Genomic DNA, 13,501 nt, shown 5'->3' with positions numbered 1-13,501 from the left:
AAACTCAGACCCAAGCCTACGCCTGTCCGCCACAGCGCGGTTGGGTTAAACACTTTGGGGTAAAAGCGGGGTTAAAGTTGGACTGCCCCATTAAGAACTGCATCCATGACAGGTTCACTGATGATGCATAAATGTCACTCACACGCTTAGTGGTTCACATCTTCTTCTGATATTCTGCCTGGTGGGTGAGGAGCAGTGCCCACGCATTTAGAGGTCTCACCGATATAGCCCCCACTTTGTTGCCTTTTTCAGTGAAGGATGATGGGAAACTGACAGCTTTGGAAGGAACGGCAAAACTTCTGTGTGGAGGTGAGAAGCCAGGAGAGGTTCCACCGGTGGCAGGTGTGAGAAACCTTGTCCTTCCATGTCAGCCCAGCCTCACGCCGGCCCTCCCTGGACGGGGATTTTGGTGGTGAGGGGATTACTCCAGCTGCTTCCTCAGGGGCACTCACAGAAAACGAGCAGCAGCTGTCTGGTTGCAGATTTTGCTTTAGGGAGGCTTCTTCCTTGGCTGAGAGCCGTGGTGGTCTCAGGCCACTCAATGCCATTCTACAGACTTCATGCAGGACCTTCGTTGCAGGCTGGTTTGGAGAGCCACCACAACACCCATAACCACGTGCAGCCGGTGAAAGAACACACGATTCATCCTCTAAATCAGACTTGACTCCCACGGCACCACCAGACTCCAAAAGGCTGGGCTCAGGGGTCTCTCAATGGGACGACAGTGTCGAGCTGATCACCCCAGCTAGTTTCTGTCGGGATGGTGTCTCCCTAGGTTCACTTCAGCTGTCCAGCCTTTGCTTCAGCTGCTACACCAGAGACTTCCCTTCAGGCCCAGCCACCATCAGACTTCCCTTCAGGCCTAGCATCTGTCTGAGTCTGTGCCTGAATCTTTGCCTGAAGTAGTGCCAAAGCTTGGCCCTGCTTGTCTGCCTCACCGGTTCTGCTTATCCACTTTGCCAGTCCTGCCTGTCCTTCTGTCTCACCGGTTCCTCAAAGTTTGTGCTTTCAAGCACAGAAAATTTAATTTAGTTTTTTTAACATGTCCCCCTTAAGATAAATGATTTCTTCTTACTAAGAGAGTGACTATAGGGTGATAAGTTAAAGAAGAGAAACATCCCCCAATTGCCCCTTTAGGAATAGATACTACCCAAATGACAACCCAATCAACTTTCGACCAGGCTTTCAGGAACTGCAGGACCTGATCAGGTAAATATGGATGTTTAATGTCCCTTTTTTTATTTTAAACTCTGGGGGAGCAACTATTGTTACAATGTTATGGAGATCAAAATGGACAAACAATGGCCAGCAACATAAATGCAGACAATAAAATGTACTTTGGTATTCAGATAAAATAGCTTGATGTTGTTTGAATACCTCCTATCCAAGTTAGTGGCTTTAACAGCTGCAAACACCCGTGTCTTCAGGGTAAGTCCTGCCATCGGGATGGACAGCTGCTGAATGTACGATGAGTCCTACACATAAATCAGAATAACATTTAAGCATGTTTGTTACATTTCTCCCTTTGTCTGTGATTTCTTCAGTTTCACCACAGTTGAACAGTTTTTACATGACTTAAAGCTATGGTAGGTAATCCTAGAGAGCTAGCAAGAGAGCTAGCAAGATTCGAAAGTGGCCCCTCCTCTAAGCTCCACCCCCCCCCCTCCCCATTCCGTCAGTGCTTCATCCAAAGCCGGTAGAACCGCGTGCGCGCACGGAGCAGGGAGCCGACAGAGGGGGGCGTAGGAAGAAAGCTCAGAGGCATCTGATTGGTTTTTTGTAGGTGCTCCAATCCGAGATCAGCGGGTCAGCTTTTTCTCAGTCCTGCAGCTGCCACAGAGGTCTGATTATTTTCGTCCCTTTTTCTAAATACATCTTGTATAGATTTCTCTCAGGATAGATGGACCATTTCACCCAGTATTACAAAATGTGTTTCTGAACAGGATTACCAACCATGTCTTTAAAGGAACACTGAAGATTTTTTTGCTCATTACCGTCATAAAAACAAATGTCAGCTCTGCAAATGTACAGCCATACATCTGAATTTTTCTCATGTTTAAGAGCCAACTAAGACACCATGTAAAGCGTGGTGGCGCAGGAAACCAAACCAAACCAAACCAGTTCCAGTTCCAATTCTGAAAAAGAACAGGCCCAGCGAGCTGAATGACTCTCAAGATCTACAGGCCCCAGGTGCAACGTGCCTAGGATGCCTTCCAGTTCCCCTATCGGGCAGATGTTGGTGTCGGGCAGATGTTGATGTACAGAATGCTATCCTCCACACACCGAGCCCACTCGCATCATGGTCAGAATATTTTTCTGGACCTCTCAGGTGTCTTTAACACCACCCAGCCCCTGTGCTTCAGGATAAACTGATCCCAGTATGAGGGGACCCCTGCCTGGTTGATCTCCAGCTGCCTCCCTGACAGACCACCAGGCTGAAGGACGTCCCGTCTCACACCGCGGTCAGCAGCACGGAGCTCCACAGGGCACCGTGCTGAGGGCACCGTGCTGTCCCCCCATTCCTCTTCAATCTGTACACCGCAGACTCTTTTTAACACGTCATAGACCAAGGAGCTGGTCACAGACTAGAAGTCCAAACCTGAGGTGGAGGTTATAGACACCTACAAGTACCCTGGGCTGTGGTTAGACAACGAGCCTTACAGGAAGGGCCAACAGGAAGAGGGGCCACAGAAGGAGGGGCCACAGGAGGAGGGGTCACAAAAGGAGGGGTCACAAAATGAGGGGGCACAGGAGGAGGGGCCATAGAAGGAGGGGCCACAGGAGGAATAGGGGCCACAGGAGGAGGAGCCACAGGAGGAGGGGTCACAAAAGGAGGGGGCACAGGAGGAGGGGCCACATAAGGAGGGGCCACAGGAGGAATAGGGGCCACAGGAGGAGGAGCAACAGGAGGAGGGGTCACAGAAGGAAGGGCCACAGAAGGAGGAGCCACAGGAGGAGGGGCCACAGGAGGAGGGGCCACAGGAGGAGGAGCAACAGGAGGAGGGGTCACAGAAGGGGCCACATGAGGAGGGGTCACAGAAGGAGGGGCCACAGGAGGAGGGGCCACAGGAGGAGGAGGGGCCACAGAAGGAGGGGCCACATGAGGAGGGGCATTAAGTCTGATTAAAAGATAACTGGACAGTAACTCTGTGATAATAATATGTAACATATCTCCATCCATCCATTTTCTATACCCGCTGAATCCGTCGGTCGGGTCGCGGGGGGGCTGGAGCCTATCCCAGCGGTCAATGGGCGAGAGGCGGGGTACACCCTGGACAGGCCGCCAGTCCATCACAGGGCCACAATATAATATAATGTAATATATCTGTAAACATGATATACCTGCTTATATATATTACAATATAGTATATCATTTAGTGTAGAAATAACATAATAATAATATATCTGTTAATATCTGAAGTGGTTTTTGGAGTATTTTGAGGTATTTCTGTGAGCTAGATGTGTTTTATTTTTCTACCTCTATCGATAAGAGGTAAGTAAAGACATGTGAGTCCAAGTCGAGTCCAAAGTCAAGATGTAGAAGTCCAGAGTCCTACACTTTGAAATTTTTTTCATCTGACCAAATGTCTATTTCAAAGACAGAATAATAATAAATGATGTCCAGGAATAATAACTGCTTCTTAAAAGGTGCATTTATTTGCCAAAGATAGATCAAAAACAAAATGTTAGCTCATTAAAATTAATTTAAAAGTTGTATTTAACAACAAATAATAATCCAGGAATACAAAAATATTGAAATATGGATTAAAAGATTTGCCATTAAGCTATGGTTAACTACCCATTAATCACTGTGACAGCCTTGACTTTTTTACGTAGCTTCACCTGCCAAACAAAGATGGACGCCGTTGCCTTGCTTCTTGGTAATTTGGTCGAATTTTTCCCAACTGGGACCCGGTAACGCCTTCTCTTCTGTGACTGCACTGTGTGCTGTGCTGTGCTGGGAATTCTGGGTAGTCTGTGTAAATGGACTGGACATCAATCAAGTTACTTGATTTGAATTTTGAGTTGATTTGAATATTTCTTTTGTTTTTAAAACTACGCATAAAGCTTTTTGTTTGCCGTCTTCCCCTCTGATGTTAAAGTCCGAGTCGAGCTCAAAGTCCTTTATGATTCTATCAAGTCAAGTCAGAAGTCATTCCAATTAGGACTCAAATCCAAGTCTTCTGACTGGAGTCCACAGCTCATCTATCTGTCATGAACTGATGCATGTCGGCCCTCAGGGGCCCCAGGACACTTTCAGGCCCAGAATGTGCACAACAACAGTCAATGTAAACAAGTTTTAAGGTTCACAAACTTCTCTAGTGTTGCTTTAAGGGGCAATCACCATCATTTTTCCTTCTTTAGCCACAAAAGAATGGATGATCTCTCTGAGACATAGTTTAAGTTATAGATAAGTGCAGAGATGTAAGGCTGGGTTTGTGCTCCTCAGAGAAATAAAGCATGCAAACATAATGATGAGAACTTACATTGTACAGCAGCAGATTCAAAGTGCTGATGAAAGTCCCGTTGCTTTCCTTCACTGATATCGCAGCTGCTGACCTTCAGTGGAGATAAGAGAAAAGGTGGGGGGGGGGGGGGCATTTACAGTTTTTATGTAGGGTCAGATTAATTGTCTTAGAACAGATTATATTTTCTGATATATGCTACTGATGATGAAGAACAATCTCCAAGCCATATCTGCCATCTCGTTCTCTCAGAGTTTGATGACATTACAAACCGCTTCCTCAGAAATTTGTGAAAGGTACATTATCAGAGTTTTAGTTTTTTTATTTAGCTCGTTTCAGGCCTTATTCTATCCTTAGCATTATATTCTCTTTACTTTAGTTTGTGCCTGTTTTTTCCATCCATTAAATTCCAGTAATACTTTTTGGACAGATAAATCTGTAACCATTAGTTTTATGGCTGGGTGGTCCTCTGCAGCAGCACACTTTCAGATCTTTTTAAAAGTGAAAGCATTTATGAGCATTGATGAGACTCACGAAGCCAGCTGTGTGTTGTTGACCAGGTACTCCAGCGGGTAACTGCAACTGAACTTGTACAGCAAACCTGGCAAGTAGCTGATGATGGTTGGGGGGTCCGGTGTGTCAATAAAGCCAGATATGTTTCCAATCTGCACCAGGGAAAGGTTCCCGTAAGCATTGGGTCCCTGGCCTGTGGACACCTGCAATGAAAGCATCCGTGTACATGACAGTCCTCTGTGGGGCGCACCATCAGCTCTGTAGGGCTCAGGGATCCAAAGGGAGGGGGAATTCCTTATGAGCATCAAAATATACATATAATATATCATATAAAATACACTGTGAACACATCTGCTGTCTTTATCTGCAAACTGCTCCTTTTTGTTAAGGTTCAGTTTGTGTTTGTTTTGATGTTTTAGTTACGATAGAAAATGTGATTAATATACTTTCATATAGTTTCATATTACAGTATGTTAAGTTTTCTGTCAGACATACAGTGTAATGCAAGACAAGCTTTACATATCTTTGATTTAATAATAATATTTTCTAAAAATATCATCAAATTATTGATTTTAAATCTTAATGAGCATGAAAACAACATTAACCCCTTCAGTTCTGTTCTTTTTCTATGGTTCCTGTTCTTCTTACCACCAGCGAGTTCCCACACAGCTCCAGCGTGGCCAGGCTGATGCTGAAGATGACGACCGTTGGAAAGGTGTTGTTATTAATGAATCCTCTACAGTGAGCGTCTCCATGACGACCGTTGAGAGCCAGGTCCGTCTCGCTGTAGCCGGAGAAGAGGACCGGGCAGAAGTTGACCTTGAGTGTGATGGTCTGTACCCCGCAGTATGCACTGATATCCCTCTCCGCTGAGAGACGCACACACACACACACACACACACACGGAATAAGTCTCACATTAAATCAGATTAAATGTTTTTTATCTGTCTGAGAAATTCTGAATCCAGAATCCTTCATGAGTTACAAAGTCAAATTAGAATGTGTCCCTAAAACTGGTTCTCCTGGACTTTTAGGTAGAACCATATTCTTCAGTTTGTTTTAAGTCACGCTATGAACAGATGTTAGGAAACATATATGTCTGAAGAGAATTTTCATTAAAAGTAGATAAATGCATCATTTGCTTTGGGTTCCTCACCAGGGAAGCGGCTGTGGAGGTTGGCATCACAGTTGTATCCGTTGAATTGAGCTCCAACTGAAAGCGTCTCACTGAATATTAAAAGGATGAAAAATATAAGTTCCATTTCAGCACCTGAAACAGAACAACAATTAAACGTAAGCCACCGAAAATCCAACATTTAAAAAAGTCCCAAAGAATATTTTTACATATATTCTAGTGTCAAGATTTTCCCCAAATATGTCAGTAAAGTGCTAACAGTTTCCTGAGGAGCAGACAGCAAACAGTCAGATTTCATGTGCATGTAGCATACGAGCTAACTCTACTGCCGACATTTAAAAAAGGATCTCATTAAACCTTTAAAACTTCTCTTCACATAATCCATCCCACAGATAGTCAGACTCAATCAACAATAGCTGAGCAGCTAAACTAAAGGACTAGTACGCCAACATCGGGGTGTTGGCTGAATGCTGCTGTGCTGGAGGCAGAAGCACTCACCCCGTTTCCTACAAGCCAACAAGTGAAGCCTCCCCATGAGCCGGGACAGACCATGAGATGCTCTGCACAGCATCCCTGACCCGCTGATGGAAACAGGACCCCGGAGCAAGAGGAAAAGGGCTCCAACACATAAGAGATTCATTATCTGAACATGTTAAAAAAAACGGCTGTCCAGGCTGAACATGGGAAAGTCCATCACATCTGAATGTGTTATACAAATCCTTTGACATCCTGAGAAATATGAGCAGCTTTTGAAGTTTCCCACTCATATCATTTCGTCCCACTCTGGCTGTGTCACCGCTCACAAACAGCTCCGTGCCACTGATGGTGGGGGAATTATCTTTTCATCAGTCCGGCAGTGCTGACCTGCTGACTGAGCAGTTCCTTTCTGCCTGAGACAGGCCCCCCGGCCCACCCCGGCCCACCCCGGCCCACCCCGGCACATCCAGGCACATCCAGGCACATCCAGGCACATCCAGGCACACAGGCCCTGAGCCTGTGGAATCCACACTTTGCAGCTTTGTTTGCAGAGCAGCAGGCGACCTGCCTGGTGGCCTGGAAGCTGCTGCCCACCTCCTCCTGCTAGAATCAATCTATACACCTAGAAACTACCAACCAGGCCAGAAATCTGGGTGTAGTGATGGACTCAGACCTAAATTTGGAAAAACATTAAGGCAGTAACAAAGTCAGCCTACTATCACCTTAAGAATATTTCAAGGTTAAAGGATCTGATGTGTCAGCAGGACCTGGAAAAACTAGTCCATGCATTCATCTTCAGTCGGCTTGATTACTGTAACAGCATCTTTACAGGTCTACCTAAAAAGTCAGTTAGACAACTGGAGCTCATTCAGAACTCTGCTGCTCAAGTCCTCACTGAGACCAGAAAAGTGGACCCCATCAGTCCAGCTCTGAGGTCTTTACACTGGCTGCATGTCCATCAGAGGATAGACTTTAAAGTTCTGGTGCTGGTCTATAAAGCTCTGAAAGGTCCAGGACCAGAATACATCAGTGACCTCCTGACCCAGTATGAACCTTCCAGACCCCTCAGGTCATCTGGATCCGGTCTTTTATCAGTTCCCAGAGTCAGAACCAGACATGGAGAAGCTGCATTCAGCTTCTATGCTCCACATGTCTGGAACAAACTCCCAGAAAGCCTCAGATCAGCTGGAACACTCAGTGTGTTTAAGTCCAGGCTGAAGACACACCTATTTTCAGCTGCGTTTGAATAAAGCTCCAAACTTAATCACATTTTAACTACTGATTTGATCTGATTTTATCTATTGTTCTTATTTCTTTCTTTTTTTGTTTAAAATTTAAATCATGCTTTTTATTTCTACTGTTTTAATGTCTCTGTAAAGCACTTTGAATCGCCTTGTAGTTGAATTGTGCTGTACAGATAAACCTGCCTTGCCTTGCTGCCCACCTCCTCAGCGTAAAAGAAAGTTTGTGGAGGATTAGTCCGTCCTCGCTGTCCTATCTTCCATATGGACAACAGGGAATGTTGTGAAGAAATGCAGGAATACTGTAAGCATGTACAGTGTGAAATGATTTTCCCCCACATACACAACTCAGTTTAGGCTACGTGGAAAACAATAGAAAACTCTGTAAAATGGAAACGGAACAACCTTCAAATCCCATAAACCAATATTTTATTTAATAGAGAAATGCTTTACTATTTCATTTAAAAAATGTTATAATCTAGAATTCAATGGCAGCAGAGCATCTAAAACAGTTTGGGAGGGCCGTGTGTCAGGATCCATAAATGTGTGTTTATCAGTTCTTCTTATTTCCTGTTTTATTTTGTAGAGTTTCCCTCCAGTTTATCCTGTTGAGCTTTACTTCCTGCTGACTGCTCACCGGTTCTCCATCCTGTCGTTACTCCCTCAGCGTAACATGCCTCCGCTCCCCTAAACTTTCACTTTCTCTGGGCAAAATGTCTCCTTAAAGTTGATGGGCAACTTTTCTTCTTCCATCCTTCTTTTTATGGGCCTTACATTCGTTATATATATATTTTTTTTAGGTTTTTAGAGGGACCTTGAAATAATAAGGGCCTGAAAATAATCCAGGTCTCTTCCTCAAACTTTATTGATGAAAGTCTAGGCTGGAGGGAACACATTTATTTGGCTTGTAATAAATGATCCACATCTGTTGGCATTATGAGCAAACCGTCAGGTTTGGTCTGCTCTGTCATTCCTACAGCACTGCATGTACAGTTTCCCCTCAGGAGAGTGTCTATGTTCACATTTCTACTTCAGTTTTTGCTGTCTTCTCCTTTCTGTATCGCAGTAACATGGTCTGCCAACAAATTACAGTACAAACAGTAAATGTGAGTCTTGTCCAGTCTCTTGCAATCAATCTCCCACAATTACAATTTACAGTAATTGTCCACAAAACGTAAGCCATAGTTTACATTAGAACATCCCTCCAGAGCGCACAGTTATGTTGACAACATGCAATCAGTCATATCCATACACAATGACACTGACATGTTCATTGACACAGATATTTACTTTTGAGAGATGAACTAAGGATTTTCAGCAAGAGACTAGCTTTTGCAGGTAATCCATGGTGTTTTGCTATTCGTACGTATTGTTTTGAGAAATGCACTTTCTGTTCTGCAAATGTCGAGGGTGATTCAAGAAATATACCTAAACCACTGAGAAAAACTGTGATGTCAAAAGGTGCAAGGGCCCTTACAAGCAAGCACTGCAAGCAGTCTCCACCCATAAACCAAAGATTATCCAATTATTTTACAACTTCACGTTTTTTAAAATGCTAAAAACTTAAAAACTGCAAACAGGATTCACACAAATACTGGAAAACAAGAAAACTATGAACTATGCAGTTTTGGAAGCAACGTTAAGTGCATTATGGTACAGGAGAAGACCTTTGTTGATTTTAAAATGACACTACAGACTACATCTACTTTGGGACAGCCTGACCCGACAAGGGTCTTACATAGACTGCACATGGAAAAGCAGGAGGTATGACAAAAGGATTCTCAAATTACTCCCAAAACTTTTGTAAATCATGTATGTCCTGTGCAACTAACAATGTAGGAAAAGGCACCAAAGCCAACAGTAGGTTACAAGTTTCCAGCTGTTAAGGGACCCTGGCGTCCACGTCATCATCAGGAATCTGGGGTAGCAGAACCAGCTGGGTGACTGGATGAGTATAAACTGTCCCATCATCACTGGGATGAACTTTGGAGACCTTTCCTATGGGCCAGAGCGCCCTAGGAAGTTGGGAATCCACCACCATAACCACTTGGTCTGCAGCAAGGTGAATAGTAGGGGTCCTCCATTCTGGCGGCGCTGAAGGTCAGGAAGGTACCGGCGTGTGAATTGACTCCAGAACCGGTCTGCTAGGACCTGGCTATGCCTCAACGGCGGCGTCCTAGAAGTTCACTGGAACCATATGCAGCTTGGGGAAGCAATGCGTCGTGCTGCCCCATCAGCAGCAAGTTAGGCGTTACAGGATCGGGGTCGGCCAGGTCAGAAGAGGAGTATCACAGGGGCTTTTGAGTTAAGTATATACTTTCACGAGGACACCTCTTCTGATACAACTTGGTCCCGCAGCACAACTTGGAGGGAGGCTTTAGCTGACCTTACCTCCCTCTCCCACGCGCCACCGAAATGGGGTGAGAGAGGAGGATTGAATTTGAATGTATAGAATAGAATAGAATGCCTTTTATTGTCACTATACAAGTATAATGAGATTAAAAGCATCTCCTTTCTCAATGCAGACATGAGCATATAAAAAATATAAAAAAAAAAATTAAATATAACAATCTTAGACATAAAAGAATAAAATATAGTACAACAGGGGTGGTGGGGGGTAGGTGCACAGAGATATTACTTTATATATAAATAAATATGCATTCAAGTGTGGGTTATTGCACATAACAGAATATTGCACAGTAATGGAGTATTGCACAGGGTGAAGGAAAGGCCTGGGGGGGGGGGGGGGGTCACTATGTAGAGTCACTGCCTGTTTGAGTTCAGAGTGTTTATGGCATTTGGGTAAAAACTGTTCTTGAGTCTGTTGGTCCTTGCTTTGATGCACCTGTAGCGCCTACCCGAGGGCAACAGGTCAAACAGTTCAAAGCCAGGGTGGGAGCTGTCCTTGACAATGTTTTTTCCTCTGCTGAGGCAACGGGAAGTGTAGATGTCCGTCAGGGAGGGGAGAGGGCAGCCAATGATTTTCTGAGCTGCCTTGACTACCCTCTGAAGCCTCTCCCTATCTGCCATGGTGCAGCTGCCGTACCATACTGTAATGCAGTATGTTAGCAGACTCTGGATGGATGAGCGGTAGAAGGTCAGCAACAGGTTGGAGTGTAGGTTGTGCTTCCTGAGGACTCTCAGGAAGTGAAGCCGCTGCTGAGCCTTCTTGATGACCGCTTTGGTGTTTTCTGCCCAGGAGAGGTCGCCGAGGAACCGAAGAGAGTGGACCCTCTCCACTCGCTCGCCGTTGATGTAGACCAAATGTAATACTTTGGTCGAGAAGGTCAAGACTTTCCAGCGATTCTGTGAGCTCTCGCTCTCTCCCCCAGAAGTTGGTGCCTCGGTCACATAAGATCTTGTATGGCTTACCTCGTCTTGAGATAAATCGACGCAAGATTTCACAGGAGGAGAGTTTAATATAGTCTTTAATTCTCCCTGTACCAGCTGTCTTGGCTGCCCATAGCGTTGCTGTAAGCGTCTATTGCACTGGTGTATGGTGTGGGATCATGTATATATATCTCTTTGCCATTTGGTAGACACTAGGCAGTTTGAGGTGATCAAGTAATACTTCAGTTAAGTGTTTGTGTGGACCAAGTAAGCTATCCAGCCCCCTTTTCAACATGATGAAATCACTCCCCAGTCCTGAACTGCAGATAGGCAGTTTGGGCCTCGGTTTACCATATGAGGCCACAATAGCCAATTTTTTGTCATGGTGAGTTTTGCAGAATTGTTGTAGGGAGAGATGTATCCTGGTGCTGTGGGTGAAGAAACCACGGCTGTTAACTGTGGGTGGGGTGCAGCTGACTGAGATCCAGACTGGTATAGCTGTGGTTGAGCTATGGGGGGGTATCCAGTCTGTGGGAATGAATCCTGGCTCCTGGCTGAGAAGGAAGGATAGCACGGGAGTTTGGTCTTATCCTTTGGTGGTGGAAAGGAGCAGGTTGAAGTCCTTGTGGTGGCCCAGGTTGAGGAGTGGCCTGATGAGACGACAACAAGACACAGGTGAGATAAATAAGCATTGATCACAGGAGGAAAGCTGACGGACACAGAGAAGGGGAAAACAGGAAACGAATAATGAGAAGCCACAATACAACAGGAAACAGAACACACAGGGACGCAGACATGACATCCCCCTGTTGAAATATTGACACTTGAGGGTCTAATTGTGTATGCACTACCGTAATTGATCTGTTTTGACGTAGCATTATGAATACCATATACATATTTTATATACTGGCTTTATAGACAGGGGATGGAAATCTTGGAAACGATGGCTGGAGCCTATCCCAGTCATTGGACGAGAGGTCTATCACAAGGCCACAACCATGCCCACTGAGTGGTGAGAGGAAGCATGCCTGAGTTCTCTCTGTAAGATTACTGGGAACCACAGAAAGGTCCCAGTCAGGAACCCTCTTTCTGTGCCGACCACTAAACCACTTATCTGGCTGTAACACCAGCATCAGCACCAGTAACATTTGTGATATAAGAAAGAGAGGAAAACATTAACCAATGTAAAAAAATAAAAATAGTTTCCATCCTTCATTAGTCCCTGTTGCTTCCAATGAAAGCATTTCCTAATTGTTGCATATTTCACATAGTTCAGTTCAGCAGGGTGTGAGCTATAATATGGCATCTGCTGTGAAACCCGTTTTCTTAAGAATGGAGTATGTTTCATTCTGTTACAAGAATTTCACTCTAAATTGACCCTAGGGTTGAGTGTGGATGGTTGTGTGTCTCTGTGTGGCCCCTCTGAGGGACTGGCCACCTGTCCAGGTGCACCCCGCCTCTGGGATAGGCTCCACCCCCCCGAGACCCTGAGTGGAATTAAGCATCTGAGATTGGGATCGATGATCAAAGAGTGGAAGCTTAATATTGTGGTCAGACCTATCAGTATTTTCAATATAAATAATATCTGTAAACTGATAATTAATCATTACATGAACTTGCTTCAATAACACAACGCTCTACGTTTTTTTTGTCTTCAGTTTTCAACAGAAATGTTCGTAAGACCTGAAGCCCTTCTGAACAAGAATCAACAACATTTTTCTTATCAAAATTCAAAACCCGTGTTATGGCTGTGTTACAGCAGATTTTGCATTTCATTATGTACAAAACTGTACGATAGAATCATAAGCCCCTTTAGGTGAATATAGTTGGAGTCATTCTAAAGAAGAATCAATAGAAAGTTTCTCATCACCTTTTAAAGATCAGTAGTAATATTAAACCATAATTAAACGTTAATATTATGCTTGTGCAAAAATGTCCAAATGGCATTTTCACAGACATTATACAGTTAAATCAAAAGCCTTTAGACAATTATATAGATCTTTTCAGGTTTTCACAAAATCAGTGGAAAGTTGCTTTTAATCTCTTAAGGATATCCTTGCATTTAAATTTCATTGTGAAATAAATACAATTATGAGAAGAAGAGTAGGTAGAGCGCTGCTGGTATCCCTCAAAATCAACTGGTGCTCTTGGAGGGTGCAATGTTCAACAAAAAGAGAGGAAAGAATCCTTGGTCCAGGCACTTCAGTTGATTTAAAAAGTCCAAAACAATCTTTATTAAGTGGGCTAGTACATTAATAATAATAATAATAATAATAAATAATTAATGTACTAGCCCACTTAATAAAGATTGTTTTGGACTTTTTAAATCAACTGAAGTG

At 44.1% G+C, this 13,501-nt stretch overlaps 1 protein-coding gene across 1 annotated transcript in view; it reads right to left on the bottom strand.

Moving 5' to 3' along the window:
* LOC142401411 (zona pellucida-like domain-containing protein 1) overlaps positions 1–6,241 on the bottom strand; it is a 28,540-nt gene extending 22,299 nt beyond the window's left edge. The window contains exons 1-5 of the mRNA XM_075486803.1: positions 6,136–6,241; positions 5,628–5,848; positions 5,001–5,182; positions 4,488–4,560; positions 1,378–1,475 (exon numbers count right to left, since the gene is read on the bottom strand). Of these exons, the coding sequence (XP_075342918.1) occupies positions 1,378–1,475; positions 4,488–4,560; positions 5,001–5,182; positions 5,628–5,848; positions 6,136–6,241 (680 nt within the window). The remainder of the gene's footprint in view (positions 1–1,377; positions 1,476–4,487; positions 4,561–5,000; positions 5,183–5,627; positions 5,849–6,135) is intronic.
* Positions 6,242–13,501: the final 7,260 nt, after the last annotated feature.

This window comes from Odontesthes bonariensis, chromosome 16 (assembly GCF_027942865.1).
Source record: "Odontesthes bonariensis isolate fOdoBon6 chromosome 16, fOdoBon6.hap1, whole genome shotgun sequence".
Taxonomy (NCBI): Eukaryota; Metazoa; Chordata; class Actinopteri; order Atheriniformes; family Atherinopsidae; genus Odontesthes; species Odontesthes bonariensis.
The sequence above is the reverse complement of the archived record's forward strand: the minus strand, read 5'-3'. Positions and strand labels throughout refer to the sequence as shown.